General features: G+C 40.5%; 4 protein-coding genes and 1 long non-coding RNA gene across 5 annotated transcripts in view; 2 read left to right on the top strand and 3 right to left on the bottom strand.

The window, feature by feature from the left end:
* Positions 1–26,449, top strand: part of LOC149098203 (uncharacterized) — a 443,460-nt gene that overhangs the window by 176,746 nt on the left and 240,265 nt on the right. The window lies entirely within an intron of this gene.
* On the top strand, positions 287–2,772 carry LOC110040881 (uncharacterized). Its single transcript, XM_020746152.2, has one exon. The coding sequence runs from the start codon at positions 624–626 to the stop codon at positions 1,485–1,487; it is 864 nt and encodes a 287-aa protein (XP_020601811.2). The 5' UTR covers positions 287–623; the 3' UTR covers positions 1,488–2,772.
* LOC110040878 (uncharacterized) lies at positions 5,241–8,338 on the bottom strand. Its single transcript, XM_020746148.2, has 2 exons — positions 7,436–8,338; positions 5,241–6,050 (listed from the first exon to the last, which is right to left on the bottom strand). Exons 1-2 carry the CDS (start codon positions 7,975–7,977, stop codon positions 5,801–5,803), a joined length of 792 nt encoding a protein of 263 aa, XP_020601807.1. The 5' UTR covers positions 7,978–8,338; the 3' UTR covers positions 5,241–5,800.
* Positions 9,468–12,489, bottom strand: LOC110040874 (uncharacterized). The gene is made up of 2 exons (XM_020746144.2): positions 11,836–12,489; positions 9,468–10,808 (listed from the first exon to the last, which is right to left on the bottom strand). Exons 1-2 carry the CDS (start codon positions 12,333–12,335, stop codon positions 10,553–10,555), a joined length of 756 nt encoding a protein of 251 aa, XP_020601803.1. The 5' UTR covers positions 12,336–12,489; the 3' UTR covers positions 9,468–10,552.
* LOC110040832 (uncharacterized) overlaps positions 14,826–26,449 on the bottom strand; it is a 50,765-nt gene continuing 39,141 nt past the window's right edge. The window contains exons 35-45 of the mRNA XM_089277558.1: positions 25,906–26,103; positions 24,810–25,004; positions 22,966–23,208; positions 22,591–22,830; positions 21,484–21,699; positions 19,169–19,234; positions 18,078–18,239; positions 17,415–17,579; positions 16,707–16,832; positions 15,899–16,105; positions 14,826–14,962 (exon numbers count right to left, since the gene is read on the bottom strand). Of these exons, the coding sequence (XP_089133684.1) occupies positions 15,918–16,105; positions 16,707–16,832; positions 17,415–17,579; positions 18,078–18,239; positions 19,169–19,234; positions 21,484–21,699; positions 22,591–22,830; positions 22,966–23,208; positions 24,810–25,004; positions 25,906–26,103 (1,799 nt within the window). The 3' untranslated portion in view covers positions 14,826–14,962; positions 15,899–15,917. The remainder of the gene's footprint in view (positions 14,963–15,898; positions 16,106–16,706; positions 16,833–17,414; positions 17,580–18,077; positions 18,240–19,168; positions 19,235–21,483; positions 21,700–22,590; positions 22,831–22,965; positions 23,209–24,809; positions 25,005–25,905; positions 26,104–26,449) is intronic.

Below are 26,449 nucleotides of genomic sequence, written 5' to 3'. Positions count from 1 at the left end.
TAAAGCAGCCTGATTTGCATATTTGTTTTGTTTAAGCATTTACCAGTTTTCAGTCACCCAGCACTACAGATAAGTGACGAAGCATAATATAAAAGATTAAACAAGTCCACTAGCTTTAAATTGCACGGTTGTATCGCTTTACCGGGAATTGATTAATCCGATTATTGCTTCCAGAACCTGTTCCTTCTGCAGTGATAACCTTAAATAACATCTTGAATGCTTCCGACTCAATTTCCGCGCAGCTAAAAGCGACTGAGAGGGCATTTGATACGTATTCACCATTCTAAAATTGACCCCGTTTCGAGAAAGCGCGCAATCTTAATCAATATTTGTACAATTAATTTGAAATCAACAGTCTCAACACAAGAGGTACACCATTTGCAATTTAATACTGTTAGTCGGCTGGATCAACAAATTATTGCGAGATGTTTACACAACTGGGTCCCCGCGGAGTCTTTCCACAAAGCTTTGCGCCGCCCCCTCAAATCAGTCCCCTGTCATTCGATGCTAGCACTTCAAGTTTTGCTACGACATAAAAGTTGTCAAGTCTCTAGCTAGCCCGTTCGCAAACCTTTGATTTGGGAATATTCTTCAGCCGCCTTTGTCGGGATAAGCGATTCATAATGAAACTCGCGCATGCTGTAATTCTCTCGGGGATTTTGCTCAACTACATTCTGATCGCGTTCTGTTGCTCACCGCCTGACGGTTGGTTGCCGCTGAGGCCCAGAGCACGAGTAAAGAAAGCAGACATCGTGATATATGGAACAGTCAGGGCGAGTCCCGGACAAGGACCGAAGAAAGACCATCAGGGTCTGTACAGCGCTCTCTTTGAAGTTCACTGTACCCTCAAAGGAGGAATAGTCCCTCAATTTATCAACGTCTCCGGCTTTGGATTCACTGGAGGATTGTGTACGCATTCTGCCGCTTATTTGAACAGAACATATATTGCATTTATTCGCAGAGACACGGGCACACAGGAAAACAATACAGCGTTCTTTGTTGACGAAGTCAACGTCCAAAGCGCAACAATACCTATCAAACACAAAGTAAGTAGAGCCGTGCTTAAAGACATTGTGGACATGGTAGGAAAGAATGCTACCTTACCGCTAGGAGCAACGAAAGATAGCTTGCCTGGCTGTCCAAAGGGTTCACCTCAGCCGCATTTTCATCCTACCGCTATTGCGAGCGGCACAAAGAAAATTCATTGTCACAAGCACAAAAAGAGAAGGCGCAAAAAGTGTCATGTTGTCACTTCTCCGTCTACGCAAATGAGTCGCACAACAACAAAACTGTCCTCTCGCCTGAGTGATAAGCGCACGAAATCCAGTTTGCTTTCAACGACCGTATTGAGACACGGCAATGTGGATTTTCTGTTGCACAATCATTCCACAAGGTGCGGAGGTTGTTGGACGAGCAATATTTGTTGGTTATTCGTGTTGATTTTTCACGGTTTGGTGTTAGTCGTTGTAAAGTGGCACCAAACTTGATTTTTGGCTTTGCTGAGGCAAGGTAAACAAATCGCCACACAAAGCGATGAAAGTGCGCTTTGACTCGTGATCGCGTGGGATTTACAACGCGCGACTTTCGCGCGATTTTCCGTGCTCCTCTCCCAGGATGAATCTGCGTTCAATTAGCAATTCACCTTTGCACGATCATGGTTGAACTGAGTATAACTCATTACTTCGCGCAAACACGCTACTTCAAATGGAGTGCTTTCTGCGACACAATGGCCGAGCGCGCTGCGAAACGGAAATGTGCAATGTATATTAACACGTGTGTTCCAACATTACGAGATTACAACGTCAGGAACATCAGCAAATTTGCGGTTGCGGAAGATGCTTTGTCGTCGCATTTTGCCACAGGAAAACCTTAATTAAAGTAGTTCATTCGAGAAGGCTGTAATGACGAGCTAGCTCGCTTTTTTGGGCGACTGGTTAGAGTTAAACCGCACGTAACAGATAACAGCTTGTGAAATTGTTAGAATCTCTTATAGTACATTATAAGACAGATAGCCTTAAAACACATTGTACTAGACCAGAACTGAGGTAAAATATATTACTTATCACTCAATATCGGCGTATTTCACAGCAACGCAGAATGCACATTCGCAGCAAGACTTAACTAAGTTCGCCGATGAACTTGTGTACAGTGAATTGATCGTTTATTGTTTACAAATAGCCGTGTTTAAAAAAAATCATTAAGTACCCTGTAAATAATGGATATTTCACAGGGAAAAACTGTTTGGTTAAATTGAAGACTAAGTGACAAGTCTCGTTCTTACTTGAATACGCGTTAGTTAATTTTGTCTGACGGTTCTTTGCTCACGGGAGTGAATACTTTATCTTGCCTAATATGAATACTCTTGGTCTTAATGCACTGACGATTAGAAATTAATTGCAAGTTAAAGCTTCTACAAACGAACGAACAAAAGGTGCTCGGACACACGAAGGTGTCTTGACAAAGACAGGATAAACAGACAGATGGACTGTAATAAGATCTGGGAGATTGTGTTCTTTGTACAAATGGCGTCAAAAGAAACACTAGTAATCGGCTAATTCCGTTTTTATGAAGAGGGATTAATGTCAGTTTGATAGCAAATTATTAGCCTTCGATAACTCATTACACTACAGTAGTTCAGTATTAAAGTACAGCTCTCAAAGACGTTCCGCGAGGTCTGACACGCGAGATGTAATTAAAGTAGAATTGAGTGATGGTTAGGATCTTTGGGTCCGTGATCTTGTAAATAAATAAACTATGAAGTTTAATGCGTAAGCAGCGTGAGCGGGATAAGGTCTAAATGCACATGAACGCAAAACGTTATCGCATCCGTTTGTTTTGTTCAGAGTTTTCCGTTTTAAAAGCTTTACTGATGCGCGCATCGGATGAGTCAGCGGCTGTGACCGAATGAATGACAAATGTCAAATGAGACTGGCTTTCTCAAGTCCTTGTTGCTGTGATCCGTAGCTTTTTGAGCTTTTGATCATGTTTGAAGAATCACGTTAATAACTCCCTAAAAGCACATAGTTTGCTTGAAGTGACAAACTTCGTTGCTAATGGAGGTATTATTTCATGGACAATTAACCGCTTTGTATAGCTATTTTTTGCTTTGAACAATGCCGCTTTTAAGGGCTCAAACCGCATGGTTGCAACTATCATGCAAGAATTAACAGGGAGCTGTCTTCTCTCTCGTCAAAACAGATTTATTCCAAAATGATCGGACAAATAGCTCTCAGCTTGAGGCGGACAGGGCACAGAGAAACTAGCAGATTGCATGTTGGAATCCCCTGCCGAATACCGCTTGAAAGCTACGGTTCCACAGGGCAGAGTAAATAGTTGAAATTTTACACATTGCTGACTTAACGTGCGTTGAATAGCCAAAACTGACCGTAGCGACATAAAAAATTGTAAACAACAACTAGTTTGAAAAAGTCGCTTTCAGAAAACGTATTTAACAGCTATGCTTTTTTTGTGGAGTGTAATAGTAAGTCAATCTGTGAGAATTACGATGCCGTGACGAACTGTAATTAAGATAAAAGGGTTAAGAAAAATTACACTGGAGAAAGACATCCCAAATGTAAATAATATAAAGAACGTTATATTTAGCAAATTATCACTGTACCATTGTTTTGACGAAATTTTGCATCTCACCACAAAGTTTTTTGGTTGTATAGATAATAGAAATATGCCGTCTTTGCAAAATACTTGAAAATCTCAACTAGGCAAATCAAATGGGCGTCGGAGTTGACATTCACTGATTTTCAAGGCAGATTTTACAGTCTTAACATGTTCTTGAGCTAAATACCTTAAATAAAAATTCGCGCATACGATCACTTCATAAAACGAAGCATGTCTTGGCCTACCTTAGCCATCTTGGCGGAGCTGATTAAAACACTGGAATTTTTTTTTTTTTTTTTTTTATTGCTTGGACCACCTACGTTGTTAGCACGGTCGGTAGCAGCAGTGACATTGTAATGTCAAGTGACGTTTTTAGGCATTGAGGTGAATATACAAACGTCGGCACGGCCATTGAAGTGACCCGTGGTTTTAGAGCTAAGACGTACCCGAAGCAATCGCAAAAAAGGGAATTCCCTATTTTAAATGTTAAAAAACAACTATGGCCCCACACGTGTGCATTTATACCACTAAACTCCACTTCAGTCGTAACGGAAAATCGTGTTAAGCTCAGCAGAAAAGCTCTTTTGAAGCGGATGCTGGGTTCCGACTGGTCTTTTATCAAATGCTTCTTCACCTCGTGAATTCTGTTTGCCGTTCCTCTATTAGACGAGTTTAGAACTGCCCTGAATAAGCCTCTACTCAGTCCACTTTGGAATGATACGATAAGCCACATATATATCTCGATCTTCGCCCATAGTTGACTGCGACGGAGGCTAATATCTGGTTCAGTTCGTTGAGAACATTTTTTATAAAACGTTGACGCGCTTGGGCAAGATTTTAAGAACAACTGGTTCAGAGCATGGCAATATTTCGTAAAAAAGACAAGTGATTGATGTGTCCTGAATACTGATGTAATGCTACCGACCTGCTACAATACGACCTGTACTTGAATCAGAACGCGGCAGAAACTGTCCCCTACCTAGGGGAGGCGAAGGTGAAATGCGCCCGGAGGACGATGCTCCGAACTACCAGCCCACTAGCCTCCTCTGAGGAGGACAGACTGAGGAGGAGAGAGAGGCGGAAACAAAGGCAAAGCCTGCATATGAACCAAGTGGCCCATCAGACCGGCGCTTATCTCCGGTTTCGGTAGCATCGACTAAGAGCATTTCTAGACCCCCCTGGATGGAATACTGGTTACCCCCCAGCATCAAATTCGCCGCAGACCCATTTATACACCTGGGTGGAGAGAGGCACTGTGAGCGGAAAGTGCCTGTCTTATGTACTTGTAAAAGCCAAATGGCGAGCATGCAGATAGATAACTAACGTCATGCACCATTGCCAATGTTACATAATAGGCTTATGACGTAATTGTACTGCGCATGTGCACAATGGACAAGCTGTACACATGGTTTAGATATTGAGATTAAAGCGTCAGTGTAAGCTGTTTAGTCTCACTCACAGTACTTTTTATACTTGATAATTGACCCGATATAACACCAATGGCTAAGTGGCTGTGAAAGAAATGATCGTATCACGTACACTCCGGCATTCATAGCTTATACAAAGATATACATATGGTACCGTTGTCGTAAGCAAAGTTTACAAATTTCATTTTGATAGACAAATGATTTTCAAGCATTTTTATTATTTGCATGATTTGTTGTAATAATACTGAGCACGTTCGTGTTAGCTTCAATCATGTCACTACTCGGGCAAAACTTGTCAGCTGCAGTTTTCTCAAATGTGTACAGCTGTATCTATTATAATTATAACTATTACGCATGGGCACGGGTTTGATTTATACCAATGCGAGAAATAATGTAATAAAACATGGTTACGAAGACGTTTATGGTAGAAACGTTTCGCTCTGAGAGTACAAGTTAACTCACGAGTCGGGAAATACATTGCTAAAAGTAACCCCACCAGGAAGAAGACTGTCAGTGATGGACTCCCGTCTACAATGAACTCAGATTTCACGTAAAATACAATTCTCTGACCAGATATATCGCCCAAAACATATCTGCATGGGTATCAAGAGAATTATATTGAAATTCTCTCAACTAGGACTATATAAAACTTTTCAGCTAGTGAGGAGAATTTCTATTCTGACACCGAGATTTAAAAAGTTTAGTATATTAATTAAATTGTTTCACGGTCATGCAGTCCAAGCTCTGCAGGTCCACGTTTAGTACATCAGAAAAATACTGGACACGAATATAATCAACAGAACACTTGAACAGCAAGCACGCGCTGAACCAACGTAAGGTTTGCACACGCTATCCGTAGTACCCATGACTCCTAGCGGCATGTGGGCATTCCGGCCAATGGCTTCAAAGACTGGATCCAGTGCGCTCTCGTCGTTTATCTCTGTAGCGGCAGGCTGATAGTTAATTGGGTTGATTTTAAATACAGTGTTACCAGTTGGGTTTTTCAGCCTGAGGAATAGAAAAAAATATTTCTTTTTTACAAATGGTTTTGATGCAGACTGTTTTGTTGGGATGTTTAAAGACATTTGAAAAGGCCGTCTCTTCAACGCCGGGGACTAAATTGCTTTTAATACTGTGCCATGTCTGCATTTGTTTTAGTTCGAAGTCGCACACTAAAATGCTGATTTCATCACTATATATCGACCTTGTTTTAACGGATTGGTTATATGACAAATTGTAAAACTCTAGCTTTTACCAGCGAAGTCAAGCGCAAGTTATTAGAATCCGTGAAAAACTTGGGAGACCCTTCCTTATTTTTCAAGGTATTGGGTTTGGCATACGGACTTACGTACGGACGTACGGACAGTAACGTGACAACCAGAATTTTTGAGATCGATGGGTTACCAAATTTCCTTAAGTATGGGGCTCCGCTCGCCTTCGGCGCGCAGGAGCTCCGCTAAAAAACTAGCAAAGTACCTAAAAGAGTTATGCAACTTTCTCTCGTGGTATATCATGGATTATTATTCAACTGCAGCGAATACCGTCCAAATAACAGTACAAATGTACAGCGATGCTGTACAGTTATTTGTACAGTAAAAAACCTGTTTGCCGAACAGGTCGGCGCGCGCACGAAAGACTGTCACACTCTTGCTCTTTTATTGATAAATTTATTTACTACAGCAGTTGGACAGTAAATCTCTTATTAGATGTTTTGGTGTGTGGTATCGCTGTTTATTTTTACTCGTTGTTTGTATTTTGACTCGCCCTACGGGCTTGTCAAAATACGGCACAACTCGTAAAAATATACAGCGACACTACGCACCAAAACATCTAATAAGATGCGTGTACATCATCAAAAGCGTTGCATAACTACATTGTATAGCGTAGTTACAAATTTTAAGTCAGGAAGTATATTCTAATCGATGAGTCGATATGTGATAAAGTCTTTTAGAAACGTAGATAAGCTTGCTAAACTTTTTGTCTCAAGCTAATAATCTTTAGTCGAGTCGAAGCCGAGAGGACAAAAAGACCTACTGAAACTGACTGAACTACCGTATACGCATTTCGACCTATTCTTGAGTGAAAATGAATGGGAGTTCATAGAACAGAGGATTTAAGAACATTTTTAATGGGGAAAACAGCCAAACTAAAGACAGAATACAGGACGGAACGATTTTAACAGTCCTGTGCTTACAACTATTTTAGATACTGTATCCTTGGCCAAAATATGTTAACCGAAAATAGTAGTTATAAAATGGCACAAGAAAGTCTGAAGACCAACAATGTCTGTTAAAAAAGAAGAGCATATATTTACGTAGAAAGCAGGTGAAAAAATTATTAAGGCACAGAATTTTTAAATGAATGCAAATCTAGAATAAATAACGAAATCTTACCGTTGGATAAAAATCAGGTACTTTAACATATTGTACGCGTGATGGTCGTGATAAGATTCATCCAAACAAACTCCCTCGCCATGACCAAAACCCTGCAGATACACATACTGTGGTACAGAACCTCCTTTCATCACGCAGATAACCTTGATGATGGCGTTGTAAAATTCCGAGCTGCAATTATACGGAGGTGTAGGCGAAACCGTCGTCATATTAGTGGTGGGGCTGGTGGTATTGATTGTCAAAGGAGACGAAGTTGTTATTGTGGCGTTGCTCGTTGCATTTGTTGAGTTGACTCCACTTGGATATTGCGTTGTCGTTGTTAGCAGCGCTGCAGTTGGCTTGACAAAGCCAGGTTTCCAACAAGGACTGCTGAATACTTCACCATAAATAACAATGTCAGACTGGATGGCTCGCTCGACTAAGCCTTTCCTCTTCCAGGCTTTTGTCTCTTTTGGATGTTTGCAGATTGCGTCGCTCGAATGCAGCAAGGACGCGACGAAAAGCGCCGTGAAAGTTACGGCTGCCATCGCGCGCAGTAACATTTTGATCACAGTAACAAATTGATTTGATTCTAAACGAGTTAGCGTTAGAAATAGTACAAGAGCTTATGGCAATCTCAGCAGTAAAAAACCCTGGCTTCTCGCCTAAACACTTAACAGCATTCTTCAATTTGACTGTTACGGTCTTTACATATACAGAATGTGGAATGATGCCCCACAATATACCTGTCACCTGTTGTAAAGGGCGTTGGCAAATAATACTGGCCTTTAATCATTAATGTAGGACCTGCCTTACTAGTGCGTTTGTTACTTTGAGAAAAAAATAAGACCTTTTTGATGAAAAGCAATTTACCTTTTTAAGTGATAATATAGATTTATTCCGTAACGTGCATGTGTAAGGTTAAGGGAGAGGCGAGGACACGATAAAAACTCTTTTCTGAACGTGGTTCCTCTCTCAGAAGTGGACCAGTAAATGCTAATGAAATATTGTTTTCGTCAGTATTGTAAAATTTGTTATTAAAACCAGGTGAGGAAAGCCCAAACAAAATTATATTATGATTTAACGTGCATTGAACATTTATTCAGGTCGATAATACGATAATATGCTTCTACATACGTCATCAGAAGTGTTAAGTCTTTTTTCCCCTGTAAGGACAGACTCAGCCGTTCCCTTATGTCGAAGGTTGTGTACAGGGCTGTTTGTTGGGATTGTAACGCTTTTTACATTGGAAAAACAAAGCGTCGGTTATATGACAGGAAAACGGAGTATTTTAAAGCGCTGACGAGCACTAACTACGCTTGTGCCGTGGCAGACCATATGACCTTGACAGGCCACAGGAGAAAATGGGATCACTTTGACATTTTAGCCACCGGACGATCTGATGTGCATTGTAAAATTAAAGAAACATTATTGATTCGTGATTTGCAACCAGCACTTAATGAAAATGTTGGCAGTGAGAAACTTCTTCTCTACTAGCCATTTATATGTTTTTTTTTTTTTCAGAAGATTTGAAGTCTGTTCATTTTCATTTATATCCATTGTCATTTCTTTCCTTATTAGATACCGGTTTTCCTTATTAGGTACTAGTCTTATCGTTTAAATTTATTGTAATGCAGCTAACCGTTTTATACCTCTGATGATGTATGTAGAAGCATACGAAACGTTAAGTTCTTAAATCAAGGTTTTTACAACATGAGTTGTTTTGTCATGTTTGTGACCGCAGTTTGTTTTCTATTTTCAACCAACCAAACTAGTTTGAGGATAAAAATTCCTTTGAATTATCAACTCAAAAGCGAGGTTAGTTGGGCTAATTTTCATACTAACCAAAGAATTTTTAATTGGCAGCCATTTATGAATAGGGTCTATCAAGATCCTCTCCTTTAAAGTCCTTATTGTACCCAAGAACTCTCTTGACTGTTATGTTTTGGGCGTCTACGAATCGAGATGGCTGACACAAGAACCTGTTAAACGAGTATGCGTGACCAACAAGATAGCTGTACACAAGGACTGTTACTACATATCATAGACCACGTACAATTGAACGCCAGTTTATTTCATTATACACCAGCTGCCAGTAGGCTTCACAGCAGAAAATTGATATTATTTAATGTCTTTGGTAAAACCATGTCATTTGTCTTCAACATTAAACACAACATTTCAAATAAACTTGCTATCAAACAACTGAGATAAGGACTGCATGGAAAAATATTAAACATTCTATTTACAAAGTTCGTTCAGTCAATTTTTTTACTTCTATGATTTGCTAGCAGTAAGGTAAAGTTTCTTTTTCTTGGTGTTTTTGAGCCTTGAAAGAGCACCGAATTCTAGTGCCGCGGAAAGCTGTATCTAGCTCGCTAAATTAATACACAATTGGAATTATTCCTTGTTGGGTTTACTACTCTAAAGACCTGCAGAGTTAGCTGAGTTTAATCGGGGTTTGGTCAGAGGAAGCCGTGTCATCAACTCTAAATAAGCCATACGAAATATTTGGTTTTGTTTAATCGTCATTGGCGTAGAATTATTTTCCCTTGCTTGGCGCAGACTGCATGCTTTCACTACCAAATCTGATTGCTTCATTACATGCCCGGCTATTTACATTTGCTGTCAGCGCTTACCTTAGTTCACGTTAGTTTTGTTGTCAGTGTTCTTCTTTTTGAGTGTTATTTCTGATTTGGTTTAAGGCTAATAACCGCTCAAATAAAAAAATGAACTGTAAGCTGTGCTCAATTAAAAGTTGATCATGATCAGTGAGGGGTGAAAAGTTAAATAATATTTTGGCTCATAACTGCGTTCGGTGGAAAATCTTCCACGTTAATTTAAGGGGGTACAATCTTTAGCAGGATTTCAAAAAGTCAAAATACGATTAAAACCTAAAATTGTGGCCTAGTTTTGTTAGTAGTTACTATGCTAGGGAAGTGAAGCTATGGAAAAAAGTGTTGTTGCACAAAGTTGGATCTCAAATTGAACTGAAGCCTGGCAACAATTTGCTCTCCCTTGAACAATTCACTTTCTTCGAACCTCTAGTGCTCGAGGGCGAGGCCTTATGAGCGAACGTAGTTAGTCATTTTAAGTTTAACACAGTTTTATGCAGCAACATTATTTTGACAAGCTGCACATTTAGAAAGAAAGCAATCCACTCGTAAACAGCAGTATCAGTACAACAAAAGACAAGTCCACGTGAGAAGTCCCTGCGCCCGCGATATATGGGGTACAAATACTGTGTGGTTCTTTCACTCCTGCAGGCGCGTGCGCATGGCCACCAGTCGCCTGAAAGACTCGTTCGAGATACTTCTCATCAGTGATCTCTGTCGCTGAGTATTGCATGTTGACGTCATGAGGCCAAAATCCCTGAGAATTACTGGCTACTGTGTGTCTGCAAGAGAAAGTATATCGGTTGTTAGAGACTCATTCAAGATAAAATATGACTGGTGTTTCATGGAATGAGAGTAAATACAAGGGAATCTCTTCGAGTTTCACGTTTATATTTACAATTAAAATAAATCTCATTTAAGACACTTTCAAATTTTTACCGCAATGATTTTGCAATGGACTCATCTCTCAGAGCCAATGGACTACCTGGTAGAGGGCGTTACACTCAAATTTGAGAGACTGGGAACGAGATCAGAGCGGAAATGACACCGCGCTCTTCCGTGAATTTTCATTCCAAGAACGAATTTCAAACAACCAAAAACAAACTTCAAACAGACTCTTTTATTGAGGGAATAGAACGAATCCGGTCTAACCATAAATGAAATTTAACAACTGCAACAAAAAGCCGTTATAATTCTTTAGTCATTCTACAGCATCTGCAAAATTGCTGTAATTAATAATTTACGAGTGGAACAGGTGGAAAACCCGCCCTAATATCACAATTTAATGTCTACTGTGAATGTGATTTAAAGAATACACAGTCGATTTCTTTCTTCTATAACACTATAAATAAATACCCTTTAGATACTTTTTTCATGTACGTATCACAAAGGTGAGGACAAGTACAGAGTTCTCGAATCCTGGCGCTAACCAGAGGCCCATCTGAAAAGCAGTCTAGAGGATTTGCAATTGGATGAAATGTTCGTTCGTAGACTAAGGCAAACAAAAGCAAATTCCACGCTTTTCTGTTTGGTGCGCATTTCAGAAGTGTCTGGACAACAAGATTGACGCCTGTTTCATTGTCTACAGTAAGCTTTATTGACGAAAATAATTAGATATAAAGTACTGCCACAATTTTACCTGAAAGAAAAACAGAAAGGCGAACGTGACTGGAAAGACACGAGTCGTCAATCAAATTACAATTTTCATAGAATCTGCTGAAACAAAAGAAACAAAAAAAGAAAAAAAAAAAAAAAAAAGCTGAAAAAGCGGCAAGGAATTGAAAAAGAAGCTAAGGTCTTCAAACTCACCGCCCTAAGAAGATAAGGTAGTTTAGTCCTTTGTATACATGGAACGACTGCGCTGTTTCCCAGTAATTATATCTTACGCTGTAGAATACACACTTCTCTGGACCAAAGCCGAATGAACTCAGATGGATTTGGTGCGGTATAGATCCTCCTTTGATTACACACGAGACATTCAATGTTACGTTGTAGAGACCACGCATGGGGCAGATATCTGTCATATTTCCCTCTGTGATGTTAACGACGCTTCTGGGCGTTACTTCTTGAACGGTACTTGACGAGTTTGTGGTGTTAGTCGGAGAGACCGTCGTGGTATTTTGAACCACGAAGATTGGCTTAGCGCATGGACTTTCCACCACGTTGCCGTAAATGACAATGTCGGCTTCGGCTGCTCTCTGCCATAGAGCCTTGGGTATCCAGTATGGATTCTTGTACAGCCGCTCGCAAAATGCGTCTGTCGCATGTAGCATTGCTGCGATGCAAAAGAGAACTGCCAGAACAGACATCTTGCTGGGTTAAGGTTGAAGTATAGATAAATTCAGTCTTCGAATCTTGATAGCGTTCGTTATTTGGATGAAAGCTCTTCTCGTATCTCTTGCTGGACTTTGTTCGACTGATGATTCGTAAAATTGTTTTAGGTCAGGCCTAGCTGCCAGTAGGCTTCACAGCAGAACTGAAATTGATATTATTTAATGTCCAATAGAAACACGTGATAAGTACTTGGGTGCGGTAGGAGAAATACATTATTTATAATTATTAAAATCACCTGCATCAGCTAGGTTTGTTAGTCTCCAGATTATATCTCAATGAAAAATTAGACATTGAGATTGTTCCCAGACTTAATTTAGAATTTTAAGTGTAACTAGTTGCAACTGCGATTAGAAAATTTTATTGTTTCTATTTGCTTCCTTTCATTTAAATCTACTGGCCATGAAGTTACTTATGGAACTGTTTACAGCCTGCAGTTAAGCCAGATTTTTGTTCGATCGTCAAGCAGGTATTCCTTGGATTTTCGAATGAGAAATTTAAGTGATTCTCTGTTTTACAATGGCTGACGGACTCTATTTTTTTTTTTGTTTTCTCGGGGACACACGAGGAAATTCAACGAAAGAAGCGCCTGGAGCTTAGATTTTCGGTAAATATATAAGATTTGTTTAATGCTGCTGTATCTGCATCGACAGGTGTTTACTGTGTAAACAATATCGAATCCCTGTTTAATTAATTCCTCTTTTTATCTGTGTATTTACTTATGACTAAATTAAGGCCGCCGCACACTAGCCGATTTTTTGTCGCCCGACAAAAATTCTTCACTAGTCGGCTAGTGTGCGGTGAATTCAGACAAGTCTGCAACAAGATCGAGGCTTGTCGGGCGATATCTGACAGTGCTAGATCTCAAAACGTCTTGTCGGGCCCTATCGGCTAGTGCGCGGTGGACCGAGACAATTAATTTGTCGGGGCTCGCGCACGCCCCAACCAATTAGGAAATGTCATGAGAGTCACGTCAGTGGAATAGGCGCCATCTTGATTTCAGATGACTCGGCTCCTCGCCTCAACGCGGTTTGCCGCGACAAAAAACCGGCTAGTGTGCGGCAAGCTGATGGCCCGACAAATTTTCACCCGATTTGACCCCGACAAAAATCTGCAGTTCTACGACAAAAAATCGGCTAGTGTGCGGAAGTCTTTAGTGTCCCCAATCAGTTTGCTAAAAGCTAAATACCTTGACACTTCAATAAAGTCCTGCTACTACTACTACTACTACTACTACTCCTCCTCCTCCTCCTCCTCCTCCTCCTCCTCCTCCTACTACTACTACTACTACTCCTACTACTACTACTACTACTACTACTACTACTACTACTACTACTACTACTACTACTACTACTACTACTACTACTACTACTACTACTACTACTACTACTACTACTACTACTACTACTACTACTACTACTACTACTAAATATCGACAAATAACCTATCACAAACAAAAGAAACTGGCTGGTCAAATGTATCATAGAGCGGTTTTCAAGTGAGCGTCGCAAGTGATTCTCATTTACTTTATTTTTCATGACTACGCCAAACGACTGAAATAGAAATGAAAATACTAGCGCCACTTTCTCATCCAATCAGAAGCAAAACCAAAACCAATCGCAACTCACTCGTACACCGTCGCACACGTCTTCCCGCGCGACCCTTGCAAGCTATGCGTATTTGGCTCGAGTTTTGATTGGTTCATTGGATCGTTTGAGTCCCTTGTGATTGGCTAAAGTGGTTGCGTTGGTTTTGATTTTACAACACCAGTTGACCTGTACTTCTCTGAAACCTCTATTTGGATTCGTTCAGTTGTTCATCCGCGCGCACCTCGTTTGTTCTTAGGGCTAGGGGTATTATTTTTGCTGTTTACCTATTGTTTCGTTTGGCCAATTATAAAGAACCTTATAATCGGTGCAGGTTGCCCTTGCCACTGTAGCCAACTTAAAGATTTACTGAGAGCAATAAATAAATTTGTTTAGAGCTTCAAAAGGCCATCAGCTGCTCCGTCTTCAGAGCTCTTAATATTCCCTTGGCTCATTGCCTTAACCGGTGCACCAACCCTCTTATGGAAAAATGGCTACAATACAACTGCTCTACACAAATCCGGCCAGCCACGAGAATTACTTTGACAATAGAAATCTTGGAAATAAATGAAGTCTCCCAGATAGACCGGCCTTGTGCAAAAACATCAGGATTTAAAATTTGAAAACATGTACACATATCTGTCCAAGAACACTAGCTACCTGTTCCTCGAAGCTCGCCGCTTCTGTCGAGGTTGGAAGTCGGAAAGCCGTTTGCTTCTCGGACCTTAATGCCCTCGCCTTTCAAATTACATTGCATACTTTCGTGCCAAATAAAAGTTGTTGTTTATGTATTTGTTCTCAGCAAGGGATAGCTATAGCTCAAACTATGTCTTCGAATAATTATAGTGTTAAAGAAGGACTTAAACGTATATCAAGAGACACTTTCTGACGTGTTATACACCGTTTATTTCTCTTCTGTTATGATTCCAGTTACGATTAGAATTATCATGAAATAGCGACTCTTTGTAAACTGTGGATTGTCTGTTATGTTTCTTCTATATGAGGTTCACTTAATTTATCTGCAAAACAATAACAAAGATGCAATTACTTAGCAAACTATTTCAAAGAAATGTCTTCCAAAGGTAATAATTTGAAAGCATCTGAAATCTGGGTATAGAGTAAAAGTTCAAATCAGTTTTTAGGTGGGTTCCTGGAGCCTCATTCTTCGCCGCTCGTAAAACACCGCGTTCTATTACCCCTGAAGGTGGCTACTGAGTTTGACGCACAAGGGAATTACGCGTTTTTCCTACTCGAAATTCAGAAAGAAATCGAGACTAATCGCAGTTTTCATTATGTCAGTGTAAAGCGTAACCCAGGCTAACCGACTGGGGCACTATTGGCAAGGCGCAATCTGATTAGCCCCCGGGCAACAATTTTCCAAGATGCGCATTCTGTGACGTGCTCCTAATTTAACGCGATAGATCTATAAGGTCCTCGAAGATTTCCTGATCAACTTACGTTGAAGATATTGAAAGTTTTAGTAGGTCATGTTGGTTACCATTTTTGAATAATAAAAATTGCGGGGCGTCAGCAACAGAGGAGTAACAAATGAGGAATAACATTCGACAAGCGGCCGCCATTGTGTCACCACACTCTGCCAGGCTACTCACTATTTACAACAGAATAGATAGTGAGTAGTGTAGCCAATACAAGAATGGCATTCGCAATAGAACGCTAGTAGATTTATAATAAACCCTTAGACAACACACCGTCAAAGAGACCAGCGAAAGCCCAACAAAGTTTGGGAGAATTAACAGGGCGACCCGGTGTATTAAAGAATGGTAATAAACCCAGAAAACTAGACCTTTGCTGGAACAGGGCATCAAAAAGTGATAGTTAACCCGTGCCGTGCGGGAATGGCTGAATTAACGAGGTACTGAGTGATCTTAAGTAACTGTTCGCCCAACACCGGTTGCGATGAAAAAATCTTATTTTTAATCATAGGTTTTTCATACCTTGCCATTCACTGACGACTCAGACGCTAGCTGTAACAGTTACAGTAATCTCCTTGGTAACCAAGTTTACTGTGTTGGCCGCCGTACACTTGTAAGTCCCAGAGTCAGAGACAATCGCCCCGGAAATGACGTATTCTACGCCCGTCAGCTCCGATTCCAGGTCGTGGATGTTATTGACTGTCACGCGGTCTGACGAAGGAGAGGAGCCTGGGAACAAAATACGTTGGATGACGATTCTTTCAAAGCGCTAATGGTGGACTGATTGGGGAATGATATGTTTTACAAAGGTGAAAAAAAAAGTTCTCACTTGAGTGTTTGTCATATTTGTCATATTTGCTTTGGTTTTGCGTTTTTACGCAACGCGATTGGCCTAAACTGAAGAATTCGCGCAACTTTGTCATCCAATCGATGATAAAACCAGAACAAATTGTGATTCACTAGCTGGCACGTTTTCCTGCACCTCACGTCAGCTACATGTATTTGCTTCAGGTTTTGACTGGCCCGAGTCCTCTGTGACTGACCAGTGTGTTTGTTTTGGTTTCGGTTTTACACCACATCCGAGTTATCCTGTGCCTCTGTTTCAAAACGAGACTTGATGCAAAACCAGTCTTGCAAAAATGAGTTTGATTTGCATGAAAATGAACCTGTAGGCGGAACACACTTTCATATGAATGGTTCCGCACACGAAGACTCGTTTTGGCACAGAGGCAAAAGACAACTCGGAAATGGCCTATTGGAAACTGTTCTAAACCTGTGGGTTTTTTTTTTTTGTGTGTGCTGGAGTGAAGGTAACTAGCTGCAGACTCACCGCCGACTTTGCTCCATGTGGCAGTAGGTGCTGGACTTCCTTCAACGTTACAAAGGAGAGAAATGGTTTCGTTCTCCTTCACAGAAAAGTCAGCATCAGGTACAGTTCCGGTGATGCGGACAGGAGCTGACAGCAAAAAAACAGGGATTTCACTTCCGGTAAATGAGAGGTCGACATATTTTCCGAACCGAGCAAATAGAGCCTCCCCACCTCCCACCAAATAGGTGAAATATACCAGGAATTAGACCCCCTCGCGTAGTTGGCAATTTTGGTTCAAAACTACAAACACATACGAAGATAAGTAGACCAGGTAGGGCAGCAGCTCTCGTAAGCTTGTAATTCTCTTCATTGTTAGCAGCTGTTATTGTTTTAGAGCTAGGGGGCATTGTTTCTGTTGCTTGTTCTTTTGTCCTCTCAGTGGGTTTCAAGCCATTCATGTGAGACCTTACGAGAGCTGACCAAACCGGAAGTTAAATTTTTTGTTTTCAGATGGTTAAAACGCGGTGAATAATAATAAAAAAAGATATGCAGTGTCTTTTTTCCTATCATTATCTCATGTAGATTCCACCAAGCAAATTAAAAAAAAAAAAAAAAAAAACCATATCTGTCATATACACATGTTCCTGTCCTGAAACTTCGTGACTCCCATGGCACCACCATTAGAAACTGAAAAAAAAAAAAAACAAAAAAAAAAAAACCAGTACTTACACACGCATTGGTCAATGGATGTACTTCCGGTGCGTGTTGTATTGGTTCCGACTGGGCAGGCTTTACAGCTGGTCATTTGTTCATTTTCTTGGTAGGTTCCATGCGGGCATCGTTTGCATGGACAAACACCATTGTTAACAGAGTAGCGACCTGCACGACAGATTCCTGTAATAAGAGCAAAAGAAGAAAAGATTACCTATGTTTGCTATGTATTGCAGGGAGAAGGACAAGAAGCGCAGACAAGAGCGGGCGTCCTGGGTCGAAGCCTGGGGCGTGGCACAAGGCAGGGCTGGTTAACCTGAAGAGCGAGAGTTGCTGTCTAATGCGCCTCTTGGAACGGAGAGAAGTTAACTAACTAACCAACCAACCAACCCGGCAACCAACTAACCACTCTAACTACACTAACTGTCAACTTTTTGTCAAGTTAATCCGTAATAGAGCTGTACGTAAATGCATTAATTTATTTCTCGTCAAGTGTAACGTGTTTATGTTTCAATAAAGGCATATGAATTTGTCCCTTTCCAAAAAAAAAGTAATAATAATAATAATAATAATAATAAAAATAATAATAAAAAAAAATAATAATAATGACAATGACAATGACAATAATAATGATAATGATAATGATGATGATGATAATGATAATGATAAAACAATTCTTACGTCGACAGTCAGTTTTGTTGGTAGCTCCAGTGATGGCGGTACTGTAGTTCTTAGGACATGGCTGGCATTCAGTTTTTCCTTCCTCGTCCATGTAAAATCCAGTGTTGCAATCTACGCACGTGTTGGTGGCGTTGTCGCTGTGAGTTCCAGGGGGACAGTTCACTATAACAAAAGGATATTTGAGCGAAATGATAAACATCTAGTGTACTAAATTAGTTACGCCAAGCCAATGAAACTGTCTTTTGGTTCTGATAAATGACGCAAATTCTCTCGCCATCTGAAAAAAACAATTGATTGCGCCCGGCCAGATTGCAATGTAAGATTGGCGTATTAACAAATGGAATATGGTCTGCCTGCAGGTAAGGTGAAGTCTACATAAATTCCAAGTGGCCCATCAGGCCGGAGCTTATCCCGGTTTCTGTAGCCTCCCTGCATGGGATGCTAGTCCATTGCAGAGTCACCCCCATCATTAAGTTCGCCGGTACTCATTAAATTATATAAAGTGTCTTGCCCAAGAACACAACGCAATGCCCCGGCCAGGGGCACACTAACCAGGAGGCCACTACGCCTCCCTGCCTGCAGTCTTTCCTTTTTGTCCGCATTAAAAGTCTAGTAAGGTTTTTCTGTTTCCATCGCCTTTCCGACCACGAAATACCGAAAATGTAGAGATAGTGTTGGTTAGTGTGTGGCGGAAAATCCACAAAAACCCAAAGAAGTAGTCAAGACAGTAAAAAAAGAAGTAAAAGAGTATCCAATGACGAAAATCATCGGCAAAAGTGAGGGAAACACGAGCGTTAAATTGGTTTCACTCGTAAGTTTGAAATAATGTAACTTGTGATCTGAGTTTTTTGCAACGATGTGTGACAAATAAATTATCGAATTCGATTTTTCGTGGTATCCAGAATAATCTTGTTCTCGCAAAGAGTTGTCAGCCTTCGCCTGATAACACTCACTTCGGCCTCGATTATTCTTCAAATCACGAAAAACCATCTGCAATAGTTGTTTATTATCTGCAGTTCTCAGAGTGGAGTTTGATAAATGAAAGTATAACCTAATTTAATCAGTGAACACAATTGTCACGTGATACTTACAGCATACAGCATTGTCCAATAGGATTGTTCCACCTTGACAGGGTGAACCAGTGTAAGTCACATACTCTGCAGGAAGAAAAAAGTCACTTTAATGTTAATAGTGTTCAACTGTTTCCTATTGGTCACTTACTGTACTGACAGGCGTAATAACGTCGTAGTCGTAATAACTGCTGTATAAAAGTGAGGCAAAGTGCGCTGTTAACAATTTTTTTTTTATTACGTCCGACAAACTTCAAAGGAGGAAACAAAGATGCCAAGATTGATGTTGGAAGGTCCACAACTGTGCTAAATTTTTTCTTTTGCGCTCATACACTATGTAAAAATTACCTAACCGAAATGTTTCTATTGGTTTCTGAGTTCTGTAAGGAGTAATTTAAGATATGGACACAATCCAGTTATCCGTGCTTAGTATATTCAGGTATTCAACTCATTCAAGCATTGTGTGGTGGGATTGGAAGCGAAGGTAGGGTAGCCTGGGTGCGTCACGTAGAATTTTAAATGTATGCATCCGAGATCTTCTTGGTGGATAATTGATTGTTTTATACACGGTCAGGGTCGTAAAAGCAAACAAAAACATAAAACAAAGAAGTTTGTTGGGTTTCACAACCATTTCCCTCTATTAACTATGGTCTGACGTGAAGCCTTGAATCAGAGTTCTGTAAGGACTTGTTAATATTTACGTACTGTTCGTCATAATCTCCCACGGAAATCTGTTGCCACACGTGTAGCGTGGATGTTTTCTTTGAGGATAAAATGCGCGCTGAGTAGAGCCGCGTGAGCTGCCCACGTGACTAAAATTCGTTCATAGCGGAGCTCCGGCGGCCCGGAGGGTCGCCAAGGGGAGACCCATACTCATATAGGGAAGAAAAGGAAACCCATGTATTGATTTTCTCATGGTTATCATGGCTAGTGGTATTGCTCGTGGGCGCGTACGCACGACGGCGACGGCGGCGACGGAGTCGCGCAAGATGGCGGCCATACTCCAAAAGATAGGTTGACAGAGACATGCAGCCTTGGTTTACCGTGTACTTCTTCGATATTGGACATGCATGTTATGATCAATTGACACCTACCAAAACAAGGTATCCACTGACCAGTATCACGTGATCATATCAGGGTCTTAAGTTTAGAGCTCATCGAGGTCACGTGTTTTTTAAGTTTACCGCCGACAAGGTGCTGGTTTTGATTGGATCGCGGGCTAGTGTTAGGTTAACTTGTTGAAAACACGGCCGGGTTGTTCGGAAGCCGATTAACGCTAATCCAGGATTACAAGTTAACCAAATTATAACTTTTTTGTTCGATACAAACGTTTTTCACTCCTTTTGTTTTGTCAGTGTATTTTGTGATTATGAAAACTCAAAACAGAAGGCCAATTAATATACAGAAAACCTCGCCTAAAAATAAGAAAACTCAAATCAAAATTCTACCCGTACTCTAGTTTAGCTTAATCGGGCTCTGAACAACCCGGCCCACGAGCTACGCTTTTAGGTTTGGCTAAATCTATACATTAGGATTGGAAGCGATCTAAAATACTCAGTAAGGACGGTGCCAACTTTTGTTGGTTACACACTTTCTGTGTTTTACTCAAAGCATGAATTAAACGATTTCCCTCCCACCCCCATCCCCGAAGAAAAAAGATGAAAACCACCCATTGAGCATTCAAAAACGCGTACAAACCACTACTTTTTACCTTATGATACAGAAGTGGCAAGCGTAATAATTACAAATAATAACACAACAACACAATAATAACACAACAACAAAAAACAAAAAATACAAACAAAAACAAAACAAAAAAAAGCCTAATAATTTTAACACGTGATGAGTTTGTGGCTGTGGGTAAAAGCTGTTTCGACTGTATATTTAACAAACTGGAGGAGAGCTGTCGGAAACGCTAAGAGCGCTGTTACCATTTGCTAGGTGTTTTAAAGGTCTTCATAGATATCTTTGTTTTTATGTACGTAAAGGCGAATTCCAAGGAAATAATCAAAGAAATACTCTTCCTTCTTTTTTTTTTTTTTAAATGTTGACGTCAGCATTTTTGTCCGAACTTCAGGCTAATTATCTCTGAAAATGCGTGGCTATCCTCAATTTTCTCTTCGGATTCAAATCACCGTTGCTGAGAATTTTTTCCCCCACATAGTCCCATTTCGGGCGAAATACCTTTGTATTTAGTGCGCAACGTCCTTAAGAGGGATAGCATTTAGTAATATAGGGCCTGTATGGCGGATTAGTATAAGTTCTGTTATCCTTCATCTCCTCCAGGTTCCGCATGCTTACAGTATAAAACAATGATATTTAGACAAACGACTTACTCATGCAGTCCGGAGCTTTGTACAGAATGGACACGCCGTCATTCTGGGACACCCACTTATTATCTAAACATCTGTAGTAAGGATTCTCGAATAACTTTGGTAATCCAGCAGGGTATGGGTTGAAGAAGTATCCCTGGTCACACCTCAGCTGTAGGAATAGTCCAAACTTAGCAGCAATGCCGTTCTTGGGGTTAGGAATGGTCTGACATACTGCTCCTGAAAAATATTTTAAAGACATAACTGATTATTAGTGACTGGACATTTTGACAGAGAATAATAAATCAATAAATTACAATATTTATAGAGGAAGCCACATCAGCCCTTAGCTGGTTTCCATGCCGGTCCTCGATCCTGGTCGGATTGGAATTTGGAGATGTTGGTTTCTGTGGAGGGAGGAAAACCGGAGAACCAGGAACAAACCCTCGGAGCAAGGCGAGAACTAATAGCAAATTCAACCAGATATGGCATTGGGCCGGAATCGAACTCCAGCTACATTGGTGGGAGACGAGCGCTCTCACCACTGCGCTATCCCCGCTCCCCCAAATGACCCTAGTAGGTGACAATTCGAATAATTATCCCGCGAAATCTCGAGGAATATTTAACAATATTTTATGAGTCCGCCCAGGATACGAGATGATAAATAACAATTAACGAGGCGCAGAACGCCTAGTTTATCATAATCATCCCTTATCCAAGGAGGGTAAACGAACAAGTCTATCGCCAAAAAATATTAATCGAAGAGAAACTTGCATAACTCATTTCCTATATAAGGTCAAATACAGATTTACAGGGCCAATCAGAAGGCTAGAAATGTTTTGTCCAAGGCTAAGAATTTAATAATTTCATGACACCTGGATAAATCAGATGATATTTTAAAAGTATAATCACGATCTTTGCTTCATTATTCCACAAATTGCATTCTCAGTTACGTAAACTGTGGTTATTCAATGCATTGCAAGGCGTCCAATGTGTAGGATATATTCAAGGACTTCATGACCTTATGACAACAAGCAGTTCTTGCAAGTTATTTTTTCTTTGTTCCGTGTTTCAAAGTGATATATATATTTTTGTTTATCATGGTTAGTTTAAGTGGGAACGTGGTACTACCTTCCAAGGTGATGTTAAAGATACAATAAACCACATTCCCGGCAGCATCTAAAGCTGTGTATCGTACAGTTAGTGACGTGTACGTGTCCATGATAAATCCAGGATCACGATTGGACTGTACGCTAACCACGGCTACATTATCGGTGAATGTTGGTGGTGTCCACGTGACGGCCTGTTGCAGAGAGTTGGAGCGATCTACGATGCTTGCAGGGCAGTTCTGGACTGAGGGAGGTGTCACGTCTGGAAAAAATAACAACAAGGCGGAGTTTAGATCTCGTTTACTATCAAGTGCTATGTCAAAAAATTTACTCTAAGACTGCGATTAAATAAACAGTATCGCATTTATTTAAAGTCTCTAAAATCTGTTCGGCTCACCATTTACAGTGATATGGAAGCTACAACTCTTCTGTGTTCCACTGTCACTGGTTCCTATCCACGTGACTCGGTGTCTGCCAACAGGGAAAGGATAATTCTCATCATAGTTGCTAGGCGATACTGTCACGTTCTTCATATTGGTTCGCGGAAGCTGCCACTTGTATCCAAGCACCACTGTGGACTTGTCTGGCTCAAGTTCTTCTACTCTATCGATTGGACACACGATCCATGGATCCGTGTAAACTGTAAAATAAGACAGAAATTTAAGAAATCTAAGGAATGTGTAGTATGTACGCATGCTATTTTGCGTGTTTCTGTCGAGGAAATGTCGGCTGATAGTTGCCCCGCGGATGATTGATGTCCTTAAAACAAATATTTGCCCGAGAAGTGAAGGCTCGAGGGCAAATATGCAACTGTTTTTAAATGATAGGCGCAAAAGCCAAGTGTAAAATTTAACTAAACTAATTTATGCAGATGATTGTTTACTTTCGATGATTGCTTTCAATTGTTTACTATTAGCCCGCTTGTTCACAGAAACATTTTTACGGACGAGTACTATCCATCCGGGTATTTTCCTCGGACGGCGCACTATGGGTTGATAGTGTCTCTCCGCAGATGAACACTATTTCGTCACGTGATCAATAGAAACCAATAAGAATCGGCCGAAGAAGATTTAGTGGTGAACTATAACGACAGATACACACAGGTACCAGATCATTAGATGCATGTATACAGTCCGACTTGAGTCACCCAATATTTTATCCGATTGAAAATACATCACGTGATATGTGTACTGGGCTTTACTACATATCAACTTATTTACATCACGTGATTCTGTAAATAGTAAAATACCTGAACGAAACCGGTGGAGTCTATCTCCGAAAAGCAAACAGATCTACATGGCTATCCTCTTCCTCTGAGTAACTTACGCCTAAGATTGATTTTGTAGACAAAACGTTCGTTGACCTTTCGCTGGCAGTCTTGTCCAGGATACACTTCGCGCTGTGAGCATTGGAAAACAACAAAAACCTCGCTACCGTGTAAACCAAAACAAAAACAGAGGCGCCAAAGCATAATGGTCAATGCTGGGTCTTAAAGGCTAGTGATGCTGATGTTACTTGAGTTACGATTCGTTGGAAAAGATACGCGAAAAAAGGTGTTTATGCAGTTTAACCACAGAGACCACGCACTTAAAACATTTGTGGTCACCGTCAAGAGGGTGAAAAGAATATTGGGTGTAGTGATATTCTAAGAAAAACAGTAAGGACAGAACAGTAAAACAGCAGAGAAAGCTAATGGTGAGACATGACAATATTTTCGCCTTTGTTTCGATCGATCTAATGGAAACGAAAAGTTTAGAGCAGGGGGAGGGAGAAGGTGAGCTAGACTCGACAGAGGGCAAGTAAAATTCCTCTGTAACTGATTAGTACGCGTACGTGTGGAAGTAATCATTGCAAAGACAAACAAATAAACAAACTTAAATTATGTTTACAGTTGATTACTTATTCAGTTAGCACTGGTTGATATTTTGATATTGCAAAGAGTGTGTACTGTCCTACTGTTGTGTCTCCAGCTAACAATGAAGCATCAAGTGAAGATGGAATGTCAAATGGATTACAATAGCAGTTGAACCATCAACTGACCAAGGAGGATTAATTTGGGTAATTTTACTTTCAGTCATAATCTAATGGAAAAGAAATGAAGTATCAAACAGTAATATGCTTTTTCTGAGAGAGGTCAGACTCTATGCTAATATGCGAGTATCGGACCAAAAAATCAGCAGCGCGAAACTAAACGTAAAGGTCGACCATAGTCTTCACGTACAGCTCGGGAATATTTCTTACCTCTCACACAAGACAATGCGGCGATCTCGCTCCAGGAAGTATCGTTTTGACACGTGGTGTACCTAGGACCGCTGAGTGCATATCCGTCACCGCAATAGAACACACATCGTGTGCCGTATTCGACGTCTGTTTGTGAGCATGATGATGGAACCACTCTACCATTGTCAGGTAAAGTCAGCTTCGGGCACACGACCGCTGAGAAAGTTCAAAATATGAAATTATAATGTGAAGCGAATGATAGGCATTGATAGTAGGTTATGCATAGAATCTTCAAGTTTGAGCGAACACTGCCATCTTATTAACCAGCTACGAGGGCCGTATGGGAAAATTATCATCCCGAGGTCTTGATCGTGTGGATCGAGCGCAGCGAGATGCGATGTTGGACTAGCAGTTCGTAGAATATGATTGGTTGTAATTGACTAGAGAACTATCCCGTAAGACTCCTTGCTGAAGATATATAAAAACTTTTCCCCAGAAAAGACAAAAGTAAGCGATAAAAACATTGAAGATCATTACTGAGAACTGTGACCATAAGGAAACTACGTTAATTTCGATAATTTCACATAGTTAAGTGTTAAATCTCAATACGAGCATAACATTTATTAATCAGGAGATTCTGATTATGAAATCAAGAAACTGTTGAGCCATGAAGCGCGCACAAGACACCGATAAGGTATCGATAATCAATATTAACCGCTTTGGAACTGAGCTGGCATCTCCAACGAAGAGAATGAAGGATTGAAACGGATTTATAACACATTAGGCCATGTTGGTATTCTCGGTAAGAGACTTGAGCAAGCTTGCAAACTAGGCTCTTACAAGGGAATCTCATAAAAAGAGATTTATGTCATTTGCATTTGAAAATGACTCCCCGCAGTGGCCTCAGTTGCAAGCTAGTTCCAGTCCAATACCGAGAATACGAATATGGCCTATTTGGATTCTGCACACTGTCTGACTGAGTGAAAGGCGATCCATATTTTATCGCAATTTAAGAAAGAAATGGTGTAGCCCTAGGGAACACACCAAGTGCTTTGCAGAATTCGGAAGTGTTTGTAGCTTATTTCTATCTCTGTTAATTTTGCACAGCGATACTTACGTTTACAATAAGGCACAGTTCCTTGCCACAATCCATCGATCTGACAGGTTAATGATTGATTTCCACCCGCGATGTAGTGTCCAGATTCGCATCCATATGTGCAGACAGTGTTACGCCTGATATTCTCTCTTTCGTCAGTACAGCTGCCCGGAGTGATGAGACCGCGAAATGGAGCTTCCAAAGCAGGGCAGTAAATCTCTGAAATGAAAGAAGTAATGTTAGATTCAGATTTCAGATTTTTATTGTTTTGCACTATTTCTCAAAATCAATTCTGTAAACAAATATTACATATTACCATGAACAAGGACACAGAAAAAAAATTACAACAATAAAAAGTAAATGTGCGAGGTACCCAAAGTAGCTAAGGCTTTCGGGTTGGTCATTGCCACGTTACGATTAACTAGCGCAGGCAATCTTATATATTAAGATTGCTAGAGCACAGAAAGATATTTATCAATTTGGACAGCGAACTTGACAACAGCCATAAAGAGTTAAAACATTAAGAATATTTAAACAACGTCCTACTCTTTTTTAAACTACCCAA

The sequence above is a fragment of the Orbicella faveolata genome, unplaced genomic scaffold (genome assembly GCF_042242905.1).
Source record: "Orbicella faveolata isolate gen_17 unplaced genomic scaffold, um_ofav_v1 contig_46, whole genome shotgun sequence".
NCBI classification, from domain to species: Eukaryota; Metazoa; Cnidaria; class Anthozoa; order Scleractinia; family Merulinidae; genus Orbicella; species Orbicella faveolata.
Note: the sequence above shows the minus strand (reverse complement) of the source record. Positions and strands in the feature narration are given on the sequence as shown.

Coding starts and splice junctions, on each gene's coding strand:
- LOC110040874 (XM_020746144.2), bottom strand. CDS start 12,335: ATGTCTGTTCTGGCAGTTCTCTTTTGCATCGCAGCAATGCTACATGCG. Junction 10,809..11,835: donor TACCTTATCTTCTTAGGGCG/GTGAGTTTGAAG, acceptor TTTCTCTTGCAG/ACACACAGTAGCCAGTAATT.
- LOC110040881 (XM_020746152.2), top strand. CDS start 624: ATGAAACTCGCGCATGCTGTAATTCTCTCGGGGATTTTGCTCAACTAC.
- LOC110040878 (XM_020746148.2), bottom strand. CDS start 7,977: ATGTTACTGCGCGCGATGGCAGCCGTAACTTTCACGGCGCTTTTCGTC. Junction 6,051..7,435: donor TACCTGATTTTTATCCAACG/GTAAGATTTCGT, acceptor TCTATTCCTCAG/GCTGAAAAACCCAACTGGTA.